Source organism: Trachurus trachurus (assembly GCF_905171665.1).
Source record: "Trachurus trachurus genome assembly, chromosome: 21".
NCBI lineage: Eukaryota > Metazoa > Chordata > Actinopteri > Carangiformes > Carangidae > Trachurus > Trachurus trachurus.
This window is the reverse complement of record NC_139899.1, coordinates 21,264,024-21,284,618: the sequence shown is the minus strand read 5'-3', so window position 1 is coordinate 21,284,618 and position 20,595 is coordinate 21,264,024. Positions and strand designations below refer to the sequence as shown.

Below are 20,595 nucleotides of genomic sequence, written 5' to 3'. Positions count from 1 at the left end.
AAATCACCACGGCTGAGATGTGCAGCTACCCTCACACATTTAGAAAGAGACTTAAATACACAGGATAGGCACACTATACTCATCACTGTCCACTGATGCAAGTCACATGGCAGGTCACACCACATCCTTAACTTTGAATGAAACTTCTACTGAATGCCATTAAGAGTGCGTGTAAAACTTAAATAATGATTTAAATTATAAAGGTGTCTGTGAATGTCAGCTTTAAGATTGGGAGTGCCTTGTTTTGGGCCATGTAAAGTATGAAAGGTGAATAACATGCCAGGGTGTGACAGCTGTGATACTGATAGATGAACCCCTCCTAGTCACGATGACAGAACAAGTGGAATGCAGACTGCCCTGCAATGACCAAACCACAACGCTTTCATGTCAACAAGCCGTGGCACATTTTCACTATACAGGCTTTTCCATAAGAACTGAGGCATTCATGGTGCCAAAGAAAATGCTACAAATGCACCCGCTTCACCTTAAATTGCCTTGAAGTAACTAAACGGACACTGAATGGCCTATAATAATAATCTCCCGCTCCCTTTACTGCATAGCTGAATAAATTCAAGGGGAAATCACTGACACTTGGTGGTGCTAGAGTTACAATGGTGGAAAATTAAAATACTAGTTGTGCAGCTCTATAAAAATAAATAAATAGAACAACTTGTTAAGTGCTCAGGGCTATGCATGTCCTGATGACTCTTCTCCTGTTTTAGTCAAAGCTGAAATAAGCACAACCAGCAATGCTGGTGGTGACGGAGCGGGAAAGTCATGAGTATGAGATAAAAGCTAAAGGCTATAATGTCAGTACAACCGCTGACACTGACACACTTTCATAGCAGGCCAACCAAAGGCCCCACTTCCCTGAATTGTGTCGGCGGCAACTGGATTTCATCTCTGCCAGTTCAGCACACGCTTGTCTGCGGACCTGTGTCGCAATCTCGGCCTACATATCTCGCTCCTCCTGCCTCTGTTTTGTCCTGTAACTGGACAGAGCTGTGGCAAACTAGGGGTTAATTTTGTGGCAGAGTCTTTCTCATCAAATCACTCTCTTTTTTTATAACCCTCTCTCTGCCTAAAGACCACTAAGGACAGGAGAGACAGTGAATGTCAGCAGTTTGTTATACCCAGCACATTTATGGTGCGTCCACAGTAGATCATCATACATTTCAACTACACTCCATTTCACTTATATTTCATGCTGAAGCACTAATAACACAATCCTTCAGTTTGATGTTAATAAATCCCTCTGTTAAGAGTGACTTGTCATCATTGATACATGCCGGGACTCTGATACTGCGCATGATAATCTCTGAATGCTTCCTGGGTTGCTATGAGAAGAGACTGTGGACCGACCCCTCTCTTGCCATTGGACTACCGCAATGCCTCGCAGCCAATAAAGCATCACTAGGGCCTGTGTAAATCTCTCTCTTTCTCTCTCTCCCCCTCAATAAAAATACATGCGCATCCCTATGTAGATACATTTATGCTACCTTTAAAAAAAAAGACATTAGATTTCAATTTCACTGCAACAGCGAGATCCAGTTGTCTGCAGTGAGACAAACAGTACATTTACATGTGCAATATCCTGTATGTTTCTATGAAATCTGCACCGCCTCCAACTGTTTACTGTGTCCACCTTTGCTTTGCAGTCTGTTTTTGGCCTTTACCACCATTTTGACTGATGTTACCCAACACACAGTATCTCCCAGTATCTAGCCCTCCTCCTCCTCCTGCAGTTAGCCTATCTCTGCTCCTTATGCACCCTTGTCTTACCCCTGTCAAAATGAAAATGAAAATGCAAGTATTGCCATCGTGGCAATCTGTGTGTTGCATTACTGAGTCACTGCCCATTCATTTTTATTATCAGGCAGAAATAAATTTTTTTTATCTACATCATCCTATATCTATTTTTAAAAAAGGTGCATTAGCAGTAGGCCTATGCTGTGAAGGAGACCACTGCATCATTAAGACAATTTCATCACATGGTGACAGCAACCCCTGTGCAAACTGATAAGTTCTCCAAGAAGACGTGTGTGAGATCAAAGGGCAACATTTCACAGTAGCAACTCAGTGGTCACTGAGTAGGAAGTGAAATACAAACACTTACCATTCATCCAGGTAGCTGATATTCAAAGCAGCAAGTGAACTGAAACTGACAGCAGCAGACGGGACATTTTTAAGTACATCAACAAAGCAGTCTGACATAATGTAGGCTAATCTTTTTTTTTTTTTTTTTTAAGATCACAGAGCCTCATTGTTTTTGCTTTTTTTTTGTTGGGCATTAAATATCTAATCGGTTTTTAAGAAGAACCAATGTTAGATCAAACTGGGAGGGGCACTGGATGAACCTCTGCAAATTAAATGTCCTGATTCAAACTAGGATCCTACAATGTGCAAACAAAATAACCTATATTTCTGTTCTCTTCTCTGACTCATCTGCTAGCTTTCACCTCCATAAGTGTCAAATTGGTGCCTTTTTTTAAAAGCGTGACTGTACATCGGAGCAGTTATGTAGCGACAAGAGAGGTCATTGTTCATATAAATCAATGATAGCATCGTTTCGGTTTGGTCGTATGAAAATATCCCGGCATGCTAGCGACGCAAGACTCTTATCCAAGGGAGGAGGGAGGGGAGGGATGATGATGGAGCTAAGATGGCAGCCCAGCTGAGGGTGCTGCCTCTCCGGGGTCAAGAAATATCTAAGGAACGAATAAATAAAACAGAAGCAACGACAAGACAAGGCGGTTTTTTGGTGGAGGAACGAATGATGCCGTTTCTGCGATTTTGAAAGAGAATTTGTAATGGCTTGAGGAGATATATATATTTATATATCTATTTTTTTTTGAAGACGACAAGCACCGTGTTGACGCCGTGGTGGCCGGGGATCGGAAGACCGTAGTTGCACCACCAGACTGGCTCCCAACAATTTGTGCGCTTGCAAATAACCGTGGATCGTGGATGCTAATTGAATTGTGGTACTATTTCAGCGACGACTTGGGAGTGGGCAAATGATGATGTGACATGCGGAGGATTTATTGACAAGCGGATGGGTTGTATCTGATGGCTAGATGATATCTTTTCAGTGATATATGCATTGTTCTCCAAAACGATGATGTGTGCTGCTGCTGCGGCTGCAGCGGCCGCCGGTGGAGGTGGTGGTGCTGGTGGTGGTGGAGGTGGGATCCTGCCCTCCTCATCCCCGTCGATGGGGCTGGGTGTCAGGGTCATGTCTGGAGCAGGAGCCGCCGATCTCCTCTCCACCATCGGTTCGGGTATGGGTTCTTCTTGTCCGACAACCGGAGTGGCCCACCAGTCGTCGGATTGTCGGACTCGGTACCAGCTTTTACTCTCAGGACGAGCTCTGGCCGAGAGATACAGGCGGATTTACACCACTGCTATCAGCGATAAAGAGCAAGGGATAAATCAAGGAAGGTGAGTGGAAAAAGATAAGATATATACATATACCAGAAGCTGGTCTGTCATTCGTGCTGCTAAGTAACTGAGCTAACGACCGTGAGCTAACATTAACCCTTGGCTCAGCGGTACGTCGGTTAATATAAGATATAACACACATTCATGGTTCGTGGGCTGTTTGTTTGGTCCTTTGTCGTCCTAACTAACTGGACATTGTGTATATATCATAGGAGCTCCTTTAATTTGGATGCTACCTGTTCTGAGGAGGGAGGGGTGGGGGGGTCAGTTTTGCTAGGTAGCATTTAGCTTTTAGCATTTGACTTCCCTAGCTTACCCGTGTCAGCTAATGCTAATGCTAATGTTACGATTTGCACCAGTGGACATTGTTTTTTTAGCCACACATTGACACCGATATACATAATGCTGAAAGAGTTTAAAAGGGTGATTACACTTAACACCGGCTTAAATTATATTATAATCTAAAAACAAAACAAGCTAGCGCTAGCATGCTAAGCTAGCTGTCATGACAGTTTGGCAGTTTGTTTGTTATGAGTATCAATAGCTGCTACCTGGCTAAACGTAAATAAAACAAACAAACCTACTGCTTGTGTTAATGGTTTTAAAATGTCCGGGAAACAGTTTAAAAAACACTCATTGCTGGGGGTTGTCACAAACATGCACGTAACGTAGGTAGGTTGTCATTTATTTTAATTAAACGCAGTGTGTGAGCTATGTCTATTATAACAGGCCCAACGTCGTCACTACTAGAAGCATCACTCAGCCCTTCTTACCCCAGGTTGTCTTGTTGTCTACACTAGAGTTTGTACTGTTTCACGTAAACACAGCTGGTCATTATGTAAGAGCAGGTCTACATTTATTTAAACGGGTGATCATCAAGCTCTTAAACGTTAGACATTGGTCTTTAGTAGGGATGTATGGGATGGTATTGGGTGGTGGTGGATGAATTCATTCTGGCTTTTCTGGCATAAGCGGGTAATACAGTTACGTCATTGTCAGTCAGGTTGTAGACTGAGTAGCTGAATCGTTGCAGCATCCTCCCTCACTCACTCACTCTGGATTTGTTTTTCTCAGCCCACCATACACAATGCTTGCTGTAAACATGGGCCAGTACAGTCTTATACAGTATGTTGGCTCTTTTTTCAGATTTCCCCTACAACAAACACATACTTAATGCTCTCTGAGCTTTTATATCACTACTTAATGTATGTGTTAAAAAAAATGCTGCCCTACTAATTAAATAGGTAGGTGTGAATCTTATGTTTTGGGGTTTTGTGGCAGCCACTGGAACGTGAACCATTGTGGGGATTGAAAATCATTGGTTGTTTATGTATAACTAGGAGTCAATACTATGTTAAAAGATGTGATGTGATGCGCCATGTGTCTGTAATCTGACATCAGCACTTATTCCAAAACATAGATATGTGCACTGAACTTTCTTAACCATCTTATTATTTTGTGTTTACATCGTGATACTTGATCTGACACTCACAAGGCATTGGCTTCTATAACAAGACTAGACAGTGATCCACAGCATACAACAAAATCTATAATGATCTACTTCAGGAAGCACAAGCTGGAGGTTTAGGAAATATCTCAACTTAACGAGATCTGCAAGAAAGAAAAACTTAAATTTAAAACCTCATTCAATATTAAAATATGTTTAACTGGCTACAAAAAGGTTTTGTAAGCTGTGACATCTGCTGAAAATCAACAAAATATGTTGTTTCCTCATGGTTGCCCATAATATTGCGTACAACTGTAAACTGTTGTTGAAGTATCAAGCAGAAGTCTCATTGGACCACTGTTTCCACAACTAACTCCTGTGTCCATTGGTTTGACACCAACCTTTGTTTGTTTAGCTAATTTTGAAGTAATTCTCTTGTACATAACATGTAGGTGATAACAATCTGTAATGTTTAGTCAATTGATCGATTGGTTGATCAGCTGCCAACTAATTGGTAAAGATTTTGATAGACAAGCACTTGTAAAAACAAAAATACCAGACATTTGCTGCCTGCAGCAGCTTCTCTGCGCCATATATGATAGTAAATTGATTTTGGAGATAAAAACTGGAAGATTGATAATTGCTAATAATAGTTGCTAGTTTCAGCTCTGGGTTGATACACGGAAGCTTTACTGAAATGTTTTATAAGCCAGAACCAACTGTCAGTCAGCCTTATTTCCTGATGGGTTGATTCATTTACTATTTTACATATCAGGTTGACATTTACTTTACTGTCTGATTCAGTTTTCCTGATCTTAATTTGATATTTTGGTGAGTAAGTGTAAACCATCTTGTTACTGTGTATTTAAAGGGTTGAACAATTTGATATTTTCTACAACGACAAGCAAACAGAAATCAAAACACAGTTGCACTCTCACAATTACAATAAATTAAAAAATTGTAAATTTCTCTCCATAGTCCACTCCTGACAGTAAACACACTGAAAAAATGAGACCTTTGAAGTTTGCTGTTGAAAGTGTACCTAATTGTTATGTTAACACATTTAGAAAAGACTATCAGCAGCACATTGAATAGGGATTTTTTTTTTAAATCTAGTGCTGTGTCATAATCATTAAAGACACTGACATGCACTCAAGATTGCAACAGTTATTCTGAGAAAATCATTACTTAATGCTTTCTTTTCATTGTTGTTTTCATTCTAAAGCTGCTTTATTAAGTGTGTGACTGTAACCATTTCTTAAGGATACAGTATATTTTGCAATACTGAGTGATTGTCTTGTGCTTTACAGGGGAAAGAAGGCCTTGAGTAAGAAGAAGCTGAAAAGACGACAGAAAATCAAGTCCAAAGTCAAATCAAGAACAAAGGTAAGAGATGCTTTAATGTTGTAACAAACATTACACAATTGCACACTTCTTCTATGTAATGCTACAGTTGCTGTTTATATGCTTGGGATATTATTGATGGATACATTTTAAAGCAGGGCTACTCTGTGCAACGTAGTAGGCTACTTGGACACAATTACATGGCTTCATGTGGAATTTCGCTTTTTGAAAGAAATAAACACAAATGTGACTGTCACAACAACCTTGGTATGCACCGATTAGTTCTCACAGCTGTTCTGACTCCTCCGCTGAATGAATTTAACAGATTGGAGTCAGACTGATGATAAAGTTAGATTATCTGTAATCTTGAAGGTGTTGAGCAGAATCGTTCACTTTCATTGGTTGGGCTGGTCAGGTGCCAGGAAGCGCATCCACACATGAAGAAGAGGTGGATAGACAGAATGTTAGACACATGGGAGTGGCTCTGGCTTGTGCATGATGGCCTGTTGCCGAGCGACCTAATGCGTTCCACATCTCCACGGCAACAGTTGCCGACCTCCATCTCCTTCATCCAAAGAAGGGAACGTAGTCTGTATCATCATAGGACGTGGTTATGTGAGTGTGTGTGTGTGTGTTTTTTTTTTTTTTACCTCTGCTGTACAATTTGCGACGGGCAACGTGTGTTAACCAGCCGATCCCCAAATTGTGTCAACAAACATAATCCACTCAGATTATATTGACTCATCTCTTTCTTTGCTGTTTTTCTCAGAGAGAGAGAGAGAGACCTGCTCTGTGGATGGTCTGTAATATTGTTAGTCAGCGTTTGAATTTAACTTTATTAGACATAGGCAGCGGCAAGAGTGCTGAATATGATAGTAGCAGGGAAGAGGAACAGAGGGGTTCACCTGCTTTGTCTGCTTTCACCTCAAAACTACCACAGTCAGGCAATTCAACATATAGCTGGATAGCCCGTTAAGTTCTCTTCAGGTTGACTTGTTCAGTGAGTTGATGTCGTGGAACATCACCAGATATTAGTTTTGTAGAGACGGAGAGCTGAGTGATAGGCGAGGCAGGCGTGGAGGCAGGCAGGCATAAAACCACGGGTAGTTACACGAGCAGTCATGCTGTATGTGTTGTCCTCACTCTCGCTCTGTCACGCCTCACACTCCTCCAGCATAGTCAGACAAGAGTGTGATTTCAAAGGGCCTCTCCTCTCCCACTTTTGTCTGCATCTGTGCTTATAAACATGTGAAAGTGGAGCCAGAACAAAAGAAGGAGCATAAACACTCATCGTCCCAATGAGGAGGGTGAAGTAACGTCTTCTGTGTGCAGGCTGCAGATGAGTGCTTCGCCTTTTTCAAAAACTGTAATTAAGTAAAGGTACAAAGGGAAAGATTCAATCAAATAAGATCAAACATCTTTATGGTTCCCTTATAATCTACATAATATACAGGACAGTAGTGGTGCAGTACCTTTGCCATTAATCTTTCAAAGCCAATCTAACATACTTCAGAGCTTCTCTTTGAATCCTGGCACGCCTGAATCCACAGTATCTGCTGCAAATTACATTTTTATGCATCTGTTCTGCTTTAGCAAGATACATTTCAGAGTAAATTTGATATCAACAACCTTACTCATTTTTCACTGTAACATAATATTTATTTTGTAGCATCTGCAAAACATATGTGTTTTTTTTTTAAAGTAGTGCTTGGGACGGATAGGCAGCTCAAACCAGTTAGAAACAGAACGTGGTCACGATTAAAAGATGGTCATGTCTAATCTGACAGTTGGTATGTAAAGAGATTCAGGCATGGTAAGGCAATGTTAAAGGGAAGTGACGCTACTTGTGCTGTTAAAATGTCACACCACTTCCTTTATTCAAACTGAATATTACCATTAATTGGTTACACAAGAATGTTATTTGTTGAGGGCTGAAGTGAATTGGATGTACTAACCTCTACATACTGTAATATGTAGAGTATATGGGCCCAGATAAACTGAATATGATGTGGTGGAGAAAACAAAAATGGATCAGAAATCAAATGACAGAGGAGCACACTTTTTCAATGAATGACAACAATAGACAGTCTGTAAAAGCTGATTGTATGGGTATCTAAATTATTTGCCATTTTTATATATGATGGTGGGGAGCAGTCCCAGTTTGTGCCTTTGATGTAGTGGCATTAAAATTGCACATTGATCTCAGAGCTAGGCATTGATTCCTCTGTGAGATAAAGCCACGTCATCATGAGACACGGATGCAAAACCGTGTGACTTGAATGTATGGGGGTTGTATAAAAACTAGATGTGAAACGCAAATGTAGAGCCTACATACATATCAGATGGTGATTCTTTTTTTTAAAGTCTGCTCTTGCTGACGACGTACACATTTACTCATTTGAGTCGGCGCTGTGAAGAACAATCATTTCACTTGAGTCAGCGTGTAGAAAAACACACCTTTTCTTCTTTTTCTTCCTCAAAGCCATCAAGCTGAAATGTGTAGATGTCTTAAGTGCGGTCAGGGGCGCCATTCTGGCCTTTTCTAAAGCTTTTAAGATGGCCATTAAATCATCAGTGAAGTGCAGACAGAAACACAACTGAAACCATCAGAAGAGCAGCAGCATCCTATGGGGTGTGTGCTATTACAAAGTGAGAGAGAGAGAGAAAACCACTAAACATCAGCAGATCACCAGGGCTTTGCATACGTGGATTTCCCTTTGCTAGTGAACAAACATCATCACATATCTCAAATGTGTCACTTTCAATCAGAAGTTTCTGGTGTTTTTTTCTTTTTCTTTCTTTCTGTTTTTAAATTGGAAACTATCAGCTCCACTGAAACCTGTCAAATATGATTTTGCACCTGCAGTGTGAGGACCACATTTCAGCTGCCTCATGTTCTGCCTACAAGATGTAACCTCAGATATGGATCAGATGCAGTGTAACATACCTGAAATTGGTGAATGTGTTAAAAAGTCAGTCTAACCTAATCTTACATTTCCATTACAAATAAACTGTGGGCGTAGGCAGGGGTTAGTAAGACCGGGCTGTGTAGCTGGGCTGTTGAGAGTTGCTATCATGTTGCACTAGGGAAACTGTTGGATCCATCATCATATGAAGCTATGGTGTGAAAGTAAGCATATCTCACCATCACCTTTGAGTTTTGACTAAATTGTATTACATCATTTAAAGCAGAAACACCAAAAAGTCACTAAACAAGTCGATTGTTTATAGTAAACGGTGTGAAACACCTAAAAACCTACCTAGCCAGTGTCATCCATTTGCAGAGTTGGAGCTCAAATAGAGTCTGTGTGCCATTAATTAGCAAAATAGAGTGACATGGCATGACTGCATATGTTTCTGTCCAAGATCTAAATATGGTTTCTATGGTCCAAGATGGTGCCCCAGCTGCTGGATCCCTTCACACATGAATGGCCTGAGATAATTTACTGATGTGGCCCTGCCTGGACAGTGGACACATAGTACAATAGACTCACTTCTATTTGTTTGTGATGCTGTGACCAATTACAAGCATTTCTAAATGAAACAAACATAAATACAGGGATGTATGAAATTATGTGATAGTGTGAGGTTGGAATTATAAATGATTAAATAATAAAATCACATCTGCCTATATCAGATCAAATCAAAGGAAATTGTGTTTTTCTTCATTCTAATCGACAAAATACTTTAGTTTAAAGTGCATCCAAACCACAGAGACTAACTAAAATATTGCATGTATACAAATATTGGCCTATATGATGCACTGAGTCTCACAAAGAAAGGTAGATCCCCCCCTGTGATATATATGGGCTGAAAATGTTAAGCCTCCTATCTCAGTACTTTGGTCTTTACAACTCCCTTTTGTTTTTCTGTTATCTCCCAAGAAACCAGTTTTTCACTCAGGTACATTTCTGTGGCGTAAATCCAAATAGCTCTTTCCAGGCAACGTGCTCCTGCCACTTTGTCACAAATGCTACATTAGCAGCAAGACAGGGGAGCACTAGACTCCACTGTTAGATGAGAGGGGCGGTGATTTCGTCCCCAGTGGTTTGAGCTGCAAATGAATGACCCCTCTCCCCAAATAGATGACATCAACCCCCCTGATTGTGATGCCAAAAGCGCCGCACTGCAAGAGAGGCACAATCGATCAATATTATCCCCAGGAGGTTGCCTCAGGACTGTAGTTAAAAAGGCCGTGCTTGGTGGGATAGGGAAACAATATCACTTAGTTTATCAAGTTTCTCTGTAGAATGTAGTTTGTGTAATTCTAATGATTATTTGGATGTAAACGCATACTACGTCTTTCCATAATGGGCTTATTGTAAACTTTCCCTCCTGGCTTATCCACTTCATTTACATGAATGAGGGTTGCCTCAATATAACAATATTACAATCCATTGCAATCTCTTTTAACGCAGTTCAACAGCCCTGCAACTGCTGACTCCAAAATGACCATATAGTTGCACCAACACTGTCTCTACAACAGCTTCCACTAAAAACAGTAGAGATGGCTTCAGCTCATAGAAAGCTCTAAAAATATCTGTTTGATTTTTTTCCTAACATTGTGGTATATTAGTATTCTTTACATAATCACTAACATAAACTAGATTATGAAGATGTCTTATATTTGGTTTTGGAATAGTTTTGGTGAGGACAGGATATTTTTCATACAATTAATCTGTATTTCTGTACTGCACTTTCCCTTTTTCATTGTTGGCTGATATTTACATCAGCATCTATCATTTGATGATTTTATTTATATACACTACACACAACGCACTTAAAAGAAAACAAAGAAGAACAGAGAAAAAAAACCTCAAATCAAGCTGAGGCAGAAACTTCAGTGGAGTTATAGATTGGCTAGAAAAAGGATTTGATTTCTCTTGAGCTTAACTTTGAAGACTTAAATATTAAACTTTATATTTTATGGTTATATAATGTGTTGGATAAGACATTTTGTAACAGTGCAAGCAGTGTTGAGCTGATCTTGAAATGGGTGAACAGTTGCCAAGCCCAGTGTGTATAAAAGTGAGTGTCCCTAGGAGTGAATCCAGAGCAAAATGAGGAGTTATTTAATTCTGCATTGGTGTTACCGACTAGACTTGAGGACAACGACATAACAGACTGTATAAAGACTCCGCTGTCTTCAGCTTATTGTAGTTAAATCATTTTGTTTCAAGGCTAATGGCAAACAGCTAAATTTGGGAAGCCATGCCTCTGAGGATTTCTCAGATTGTAAAAGGAGAGGAGAAAGTGCCCGACTTACTGTTGTCATTAGACATGTGCTTGGGACTTCAGAGGAGCTTAATTAACTGCATGACTTCTGAAGAGTCAAGAGACACAAACCAAAAAAGAGTAAATTACCAGCCAGTCTGTGTCACATTGGTTTTTTAGAAGTCTTATTGTAATCAGAGCAGGGGTTACCAGACAGGAAATAACAAATGTGTAAGTTTCAGTTTTGGTCAAGACTAAAAAAAACTGTCTGTTATCTTGATGAGCTCCGAAAAGCTTCCAGAAAATGACCCCACTAGAGATATCTCAAAATAAAGTCACTTCTTTTTTCAGTCATTTTGTTTCGTTTTGTCTTTGTTATGTTTTGCTTCAAAGCTTTATAACTGCATCTTGAAGGCATTTTTAAAAATAAAGTGTCAACGGAATGATAATAAGGCTTGACGAGGAAACTTGTCTTTTTTTTTTTTTAATCTATGAACCAACCAACCTGAAATTGCTATCTGTGAATGAGCATGTGGTGAGCTCAATTGCTTATCGATGAATCAGATCATATCATACCTGTGGTTACAAACGAAACAACGTTTTGCTGATCAGCTCCACCCTTTTTTTTGTTGTTGTTTTTTTGCAGGGTGACGGTCTAGATGGAGCCCTCTTTGTGCCGGACATCAAGCTGCACAGCAACCCATCTGCGTTCAACGTCTACTGCAATGTGCGGCACTGTGTGCTGGACTGGCAGCAGAGAGAGGCCTCCCTGGCACTGGCCTCCAGGAGCTCGGTGCAGAGTGGCGACTCAGACAGCGAGGAGGAGGAAGAGTACCGCGAGCCAGCCGTCAAGCTGCCAAAGGTATAAGCGGGGGGTAGTATTGGCTGCTTACGTGGTGGTAGCAGCGCTTGGTATCAAGGCGAGAGCCAGGCTGTGCTCTTTATCTCAGGGACGCGCTGATCTGTTATCTCGCAGGGCTTCCATGTAGGGCTCATCTTTTTTATTGTTGCGATAAATAATACACTCATAACCAGAGGTTTGAAATCCCCATCGTGTGAGGATTGCAGTTTCTCCTGCTCTGTTTCCCCCAAATTCCCTCCTCTACACTGTGCACATCCTGGTTTACTGTATATGTCTCACTCCATATCAGAGCTATCACCTCCTCTGAACTATCCTTTCATTGTTGGAACAAAATTTGAAAATGTGATATTTTTCTAATTCAATATTCATCTTTTAATCTACAGTATCTATATCCATATGGCAGACTTTTTAGATGAAGTTAAATTAAAATGCACTGATCGATTGCATATCACATTGCATAACTGTCGTCTTTGAAAAATAAGATAGAGGAAACTAGTAGCAAGCCACAATGAACAGGAAGATTACCACAGCAAAGCAAAGCTTGGTTCTTTTCTCAGGCTCCACACCATAAATTGCAAAACTAAAGGATAAAGTCACATTATTTACTGACCTTGTGAAAGGCTAAGGCTTCACAGTTCCACAGTAACATCTAAAGAGTCATACGCTTGTGCAGCAGGGCCCCATAAATAAACTACTTGAACATCACTTGTACAAATAAGGATTAGACTACAGAGATGCCTTCAAATTAAATGAATTATGCCTTTCTTTTTGTCGTCCGTTATGCACTGTGTTGCAGCTTCAAAAGGCTTGAGATAGGACAAACCATTCCAAACTATGATAGTGGTGTACGTATCTGAAAATGACATGCTGATTGATGTAGGCTGATCAACATGTGTTATGTGCCTGCTGTACATACTGTTTTGCAGGTTAATGCTGAGATGTCACAGATGGTTAGGGTCAAGGCTGCATCCGTTTCATCCTCTTTCAGGCAAATTAAAATTGCTGCTGATAATTTATGGGGATTTAGTTTTAATTCCAGCTTAATAACAATGTCCAACAAACCATATTTGCTAGGCATCGTGTATGTGTGTGTATCAAATAAGAAGCGCTAACAAAAAACCTGTAGGTGCCAATCGGTCTGTTACGTATAATGTGTTTTGAAGATGTAGAATCTAATACCGGTTTGTTAATTGAATGTCTTGTGCTTGTCTTGTTATGTCTTTTCCAGTTGGGATGATCTCATCTGTATTTATCTGTTTTAATGTACTTTTTTAAAACCAGTTATACTCTGATGCTCAGGTTTCATTTCACTGTTACAAAACAAAGTTCTTCTCTGAGATAAGAGGGAACATTGGATTGTTATTTGAATAACAATCAATAACAAGCCACACACAGAGAAAGACAGGGAGACAGGGACAGACAGAACGGCATCCTTTTCTAGGCCATCATACTCCTTCGCCTGCCTCTCCTCTCCACACACTCAAGTGGGTCTGTCATTATACAAAATGTTAACAGTGGATGTTGAAGTCAGAACTGTGCTGTGGGTCCCTGGATAAATGTAGGTTGTGCCTTTTTTTTTTTTTTTTTTTTACTCTAGGATGATGAGACTGAAAACATCCACTCCAGGCTTCTGTTATCATTTCCGTGTCATTACAGCACTTTTATGCATCTACATCTATACACAATGTCGCCATGTCTCATCTCCATTTGCTGGATAAAGTGTTATCACAGCCGGCCGATATGGACTTAACACGGTGAATGGCAGCATGTTCTGCATTAGCTCATAAAAATGTGCTTCTCTCTGTGTGTGCAGATCATTGGCATCGGCCTGTGTGGGGTATTTGAGCTGATAAAGGAGACTCGGTTCTCTCACCCTTCATTGTGCCTGCGGAGCCTGCAAGCCTTGTTGGACATGCTGCAGGGACAACAGCCGGAGGGCTTTCAGACTGAGCCCCCTGATGTGCTAGGTGAGGCTGAAAATGCATATACATAAGAGTTTAATAGATGCTCGAGTACAAGCTAATGTAATTTAGTGGAACAGCCCTGCAACAAATCTTGTTAGTGACGCTCAAAAATTAGATTCATGATTAGATGCGGGCCACATTATATTTAAGTTTGTTTTCTAATATTTGTTCGCTTGATTGACACACACATTTTTCTTTTCTCACAAATGCTAAACCCTCCCTCTCCTTCTATGCCTCCTCAGAGTCTCTCTTCCAGTTGTTATTGGAGACCACAGTGCGGAGCACGGGGCCCAATGACCCCACAGGACAGGCCATCACTGCCCTGTCCTGCGCCTGCCTCTTCAGCTTGGTGGTTTCCTGGGGAGACACTGGCAAAATCCTGCAGGCTGTGTCTGCCATCCTCACCAACAATGGCAGCCATGCCTGCCAGACGATACAGGTATTTAAAATGAAAAAGAAAGAAAATCAATCGGAGTGAAATTAGTAAATCTGCCTGCACAATTAGTATGTGTTGTTTTGTATGCCCTGGCTCTTCTAGCACAAGTAAGTGACTGTGGATAATCACATGCTAACAGCTAATCTTTGTACAGATCATCTGTTCAGATTGTTATCTTACACTAAACTAGCATATTTATCTTGGAACACAATGTCCATCTGATCCTGTTGCTTGTTTTCAATGAGGCAAAAAAAATTGAAACGGTATGGTTCTTACTTATTAATAGAATTTGGACTGTTATTATATACTGCTTTCTAAACCACCTCCACCAGGAAATTTGAACCTTTCTATGACCCACTCCTGTTTTTTCTTCAGATTAGTCAAAATGCTTTCGACCACCGAAGTGCCTTTTGACCGTATAGAGTAACCTTTGGCTCCTCCAGGCATTTCCTTTTAGCAGAGAGACTCAGAGCAGTGTCTGGACAGCACAAATTGAGTTTTGGGAAATGTCAGACTGCTCTGCTCCTCCTGTTTGATTATGTTACCTACCTACATTCTTCCGCCAATTAGCTGGTCTTCTGTTTGCTTAGACCTCTAGTTTGTCCTCTTTCTGCTCTCTATGTTTATTCACCTCTGCGTCCAGTTTATATCAGAAATGCTACTGCGAAATGTTTGGACAAACCTAAACCATTACTACCTGATTTGATTATGTTTGCTGCCTTAATGACCATAAATAATTTGTCACCTCTACCTGTATCAAATTCCTACACATGACCAGAGTAATAGAGGAGCAGCTTTCACATAATTTATCCCCCACAGACAGAGACCTGCGTGCTTTTTTCCCTACTTCGTCATCTTTTAGGCATTGACTGGACTGTGAGTCATCACAATGGCAGGCAGGCTGCAGGGGAGTGTGGGCTTATGTGTTGTACAAGTCTGTGTGTTTGTGTTTGTTTGCATGTGTGTGAATGGTGAGATCAGCGGTGTGTGTAATAGCTGCTATGGAAATGATGGGAGTGTGTGTGGAAATGCATTGAGGCATAATGAGAAAAGGGCAAAAAGCTCAGGTAACCGCAGTCCCAGTCACCAATAAAACAATTAAATGAAATCAGTGACAGCACACTTACTCCCCCATTACATCACATCAGTGATTCGTAGTCCTGCAATGTTTCAGCACCCTCTTTGTCTCCCTAAATCTCATCAGGTGCCCACCATCCTGAATGCGCTACAAAGGAGTGTGCAGGCCGTCCTGGTGGGGAAGATTCAGATTCAGGAGTGGTTTGGGAACGGCATCAAACGCGCAGCCCTGATGAACAAGTGGGTCCTGAAGGAGGTGGTGATTGATGAGGACGAGCGCTGTCTCCTGCAGACCGATGGCTCCTTCCTGTATTTGCTCTGCAAGGATGGACTCTACAAAGTGGGCTCCGGATACAGCGGCACTGTCAGGGTATGTGACACATGCCGCTGCGTGTCCAGTGGTAACGCATATTTCCCAATTAGACAATGGCTTTGTGGGTTAAGATTCCTCTTAAATCTTAAGAAATAGGGAACAACAACAAAAACAATTGAATAATCTGAAAAAAATACACTGACATAACGGTTAAAACACGGCTTTGGTTCTTATAGTTGATGTTATGGAGATGCATGATTTTCACAGTTGTTTCATATGCAGAAGAAAGAGGTACATGTCCTCTAGTATCTCTCTGAAGCAGAAGTAGCTCTTGGTCTGAGCTAAATTAGATGTTATTTTTATACCAGGAATTGATTTGGGATTTGTACACAAGACCATGTAAACACAGAGTTAAAACATAAAGGCACCACACAGTATACATTAGACGCCTGTTAGAGATTTGGATGAACTCAGAATATATAATGAACTCCTATTTATATACAATTACATAATGCTAACAGCTTTGTTTTATGTTAGCAGGAGAGAACTGTGATAGTACAGAGCCACAACGCTACTTTATATCAGAAAGCTCTCCTGCTTTAGAGGTTGAGAACTTGGATGAGTCTTAGATAAAACACTGGTGTTTCATCTGCCAACATTAAACGAAGGTTTTTCAGTGTTTGTGGGTGTCTGCTCATGTGTGATCACTGCCCCACAGGGCCACGTGTACAACTCCACATCTCGAATCAGGAATCGGAAGGAGAAGAGATCATGGCTGGGCTTTGCTCAGGTAGGTAGCAGGTGCTCTCATCAAGAAACCCCTTATACACTTCATCTGCATCGGGGCTTCCAGTACAATGCATTACAAATTGATTTAAGATTGTTTGAGTACCGTAAGTAGTTGTAGAGCTTATATTGGAGACAGCCCAGTGATATTTGTTTTATTTTCAGGGGTATTTGTTGTATCGGGACACAAGTAATCACAGTATGTCGGCCATCAAGATCAACCCTGAGACTCTGGAGCACGAGGGGGCTGTCGCCATGCCAGGTGCTTTTTAAACACTTTTTTAAACTGAGAAAAAAAAACACTGAGTCATCAAAATTGCAACTAACCAAATTTTGGTGATATTCACTGTCACTTTGCAGGTCAACACTCAGACGGACAGAACATCATCTTCACAGACGGAGAGTACATCAACCAGATCGCAGCCTGCAAAGATGTGAGTTTTATGTTTTGGCTAAAGCTCTTCATTAACCAAAATTTACATGTGAAATTTTAGATTGAATCAGTTTCAGTGGGGGCTGTCCTCAGGAGATCCCGTTAATGTGAACCAGAAACCAGAAAACACCTGAGCTAATCTGTCTGTGTCTACTGGAAATTTGACTATAAAGAGCTGACTTTATTATGCACTTATTGTATATGTTAATATAATCTTTTTAAGATCATAGTGCTGTTAGGGTTTCCTGCCGCAGTCTGCACCATGTGAGTGAGGTTTTAAAAGTCTTACTCAGCCATCGACTTGCTGCGTCACAGCGGTTAAGTTACGGTCTGATACGGTTAATCTCAAAGAGACATGTTTGTCAGCTTTTGTGAGCTGTTGCCCAGAGTGGAAGAGGAGAAACACAGAGACAATCACAGTGCATGGTCGTCTTCCCCAGTTGTTTTCACGCATCAGTGCAATCAATTCCTCCTCTCCTGCTGATCATTTTTTAAACCCTTTTTTTATTTTTATTTTTTTAATCTTGGTGTGCTCCCCTTATCCTTGAATATGTGTTGTTTCCTCACATGAAAACCCAATCTTTTGTTAGTTAAAATGAGGGTAGCTGTCACTTCCCCTGCCTCCAGCCTCTCTTGTAAGGAGCCTCAGCTGATCTGCAGCTGTGCCACTCAAGGGTGGTTTTTTGTGTGTGTGTCTGTGTGTGTTGTGTGACTGTGGGCGTGGCAGGGGAGGACAGTGGGACCACATGTGGGTATTCTCCAGAGAGCTTAATCTCACAAGCAGTCATCTGCATAAGCACTCCATAATATGGGTGGGGGAGGGGAAGATGTGAAATCCACATATATGCCCGTTGCAGCTAGCCCTCCTCCTGGGTAGCAGTTTCTGAGCTAATCAAAGAGGGGGAGGGAAACTGTATAAAGAGGGAGGGAGGGGGGAGCATCCTCAGAAGCTGCATGCATTTTTAGTGAGCAGGCAGCAAATGCAACCACAACACACCACACACCACTTACAGTTGAAGAAAACCACCAGGCACACAGACAAGGTGGGGGGTGTAGATGCTGAGAAGAAGGAGAAGAGGATGATGAGGGCAAACTACAGGAGGTCAAGGGAATAGTCAGAGGAAGACTGTAACATGTAGGGGGGAAAAGTCAGGGGGCGGGGGGGACTGACCGGAGGATAGATGATTAATGATTTGAGTGGCACATGTGCACTGCTCTGCAGGAATCAAAGCACCGTAGATGATTCTGTCATCATTACCACACAGAGGAAACCAGACCAGACACGCTACACTTCATCCCTGTTTTATGTCCCTGTTGTCTCCCAATTATTATCCTCTCTATACCGGTTTCCCTTCCTGTAAATTGCCCCTTTCATCCAAATCCCCTGCTGTTTGACTAACCTACATGAGTGTGTGGGGGGTAATGTGAGGCCTAGTTGTAATGTCTTGCCTCATTCCCGAATCCCTACTGTACCAGAACACATGTAATGTATGCCCCTATGGCCGGTCACTCATACATAGTCATAACATATTGTGTTCACTGTGTGTCTCAAATACATACTGTGACTTAAAAATGTTTACATTCTTATTTGCACTGATACTGCCCTTTTGTCTGTAGGTGGTATTAATCTTCTCATCTTCCTCTTGGCAGGAGGAGAGTGTATTTGTAACATTTTGAACCGCTGCGCAATTAAAGAGCTAGATTAATTATGGTTGTGACATTCAGTCAGCTGCAGCAGGGATGTGTTTTCATTAAATCTGGCGCTTGTTCTGTCCTGAAGCTGTTAAATGGACTCTAAACTCTCACACTCTGTAAGAATGTGGAGTCATGACACTAAACAGTGTTTCCCCTTGTTGGTCCCGACTCCTGCAGGATGGTTTTGTGGTGCGGATCTATACTATGAGCTCAGACCCGGCCCTGCAGCAGGAACTGCAGCTAAAGCTGGCAAGGAAGTGTCTGCACGCCTGCGGCATCTCCCTCTTTGACCTTGAGAAGGATCTGCACATCATCAGTAAGTGATAGAAAATGTACTAATAACTGCGTGTTGTCTGTACACCTGCTCCAGGCACTTCAAACTGTGTTTTGAACAATGTATGACAAATTTGTGACCTTGTAGACACACACACAGAGGAATAAAAAAAAGTACATTCCTACATGGTCTCCTTGTGTGTTTGGCCCTAAATAGTGTGTTGTTCTCTCAGGCACAGGTTTTGATGAAGAGGCCGCATTGCTTGGAGCGGGCAGGGAATTTGCTCTAATGAAAACCGCCTCGGGAAAGGTGAGAATAAAAATCTTCCATGGAAATGTTAGTGCAATTACTGAGCTCTTAATAACTTAGTCTGGTTAATGACTGACAAGGCACTTCAGAGGGTGAACCTGGGAAAGCCCTGAATTAATATTGTTTCTGTGTGTATATCTCTTCCCTCTATGTTACCACTGGCTACATTAAACCCATTGGACAAAATGAACATTTCCCTTAGTCCATAACATCTGTATGTAGTTAGCTATAGTCAGATTTTCCAAAGATCAGTACTAAAGTGTAACAATAAACCATGTTCTCCTGTTGTGGAAATAGTTGGTGCCTCTCTTAGCTAAGTTGACTTTAAATAATGCAGAATGTGGGAACTGAGTCTTCTGGATGTGTCATGATCCTTTCAGAAAATCTTGTTTCTGGTTATATATACACACTAAGGTCTCTGATTAAATTACTGGTACCGATTAGAGTATTTCACCCAGCAAAGCTGTGTCTTTGGCCGATAGAGTGATGTTCACTTCCAGGAAGAAATAGCAGAGCTCGCTTTTAGTGAAGTTTTTTTTATGTTTATGAACTTGGATAGGAATAGATAGGAATATAAACACAACCAAGAAATAACAAGATTTTTATATGATATTAAAAACTTTTAATGAAGGTAGAGTAAACAGCCTGGATATTATTATTATACTTAAACTGTTAGACCACAGATTCTGTTTATTCTTTGTCAATCACTAGAGGGAGGTTATCCTGTGTCAGAGAGCACATTGCACATTTTTATGCAGATTATGTAAGTTTGGCAAGAATGCTAGCTATGTTCACTGCTGGGGTGTGTAGAGGGTGTGGTTGTGTGTATGTCAGTACTTTAGGTGTGGTACAGCATGCTTCGTTTGCAGATAGCAGTTGCCTGTTGCACATCTCTGTGTCTGTGTAGAAGCCTAATCTCACAGCACACTTTATCTACAGATTACCCTAACCCAGACCAGCTGGATGGGTAAAAATAGGAGCAGCTGACCGGTATCTTGGC

General features: G+C 41.2%; 1 protein-coding gene across 4 annotated transcripts in view; it reads left to right on the top strand.

Moving 5' to 3' along the window:
• Window positions 1-2,669: 2,669 nt before the first annotated feature.
• The window catches only part of mycbp2 (MYC binding protein 2), a 59,271-nt gene continuing 41,345 nt past the window's right edge, over window positions 2,670-20,595 (top strand). For all 4 annotated transcript variants that reach the window (XM_083997486.1, XM_083997487.1, XM_083997485.1 and 1 more), the window contains exons 1-11: window positions 2,670-3,441; window positions 6,199-6,274; window positions 12,093-12,308; window positions 14,122-14,275; window positions 14,515-14,711; window positions 15,913-16,155; window positions 16,817-16,888; window positions 17,050-17,146; window positions 17,245-17,318; window positions 19,190-19,328; window positions 19,519-19,595. In XM_083997486.1, the coding sequence (XP_083853612.1) occupies window positions 3,119-3,441; window positions 6,199-6,274; window positions 12,093-12,308; window positions 14,122-14,275; window positions 14,515-14,711; window positions 15,913-16,155; window positions 16,817-16,888; window positions 17,050-17,146; window positions 17,245-17,318; window positions 19,190-19,328; window positions 19,519-19,595 (1,668 nt within the window). In that variant the 5' untranslated portion in view covers window positions 2,670-3,118. The remainder of the gene's footprint in view (window positions 3,442-6,198; window positions 6,275-12,092; window positions 12,309-14,121; window positions 14,276-14,514; window positions 14,712-15,912; window positions 16,156-16,816; window positions 16,889-17,049; window positions 17,147-17,244; window positions 17,319-19,189; window positions 19,329-19,518; window positions 19,596-20,595) is intronic.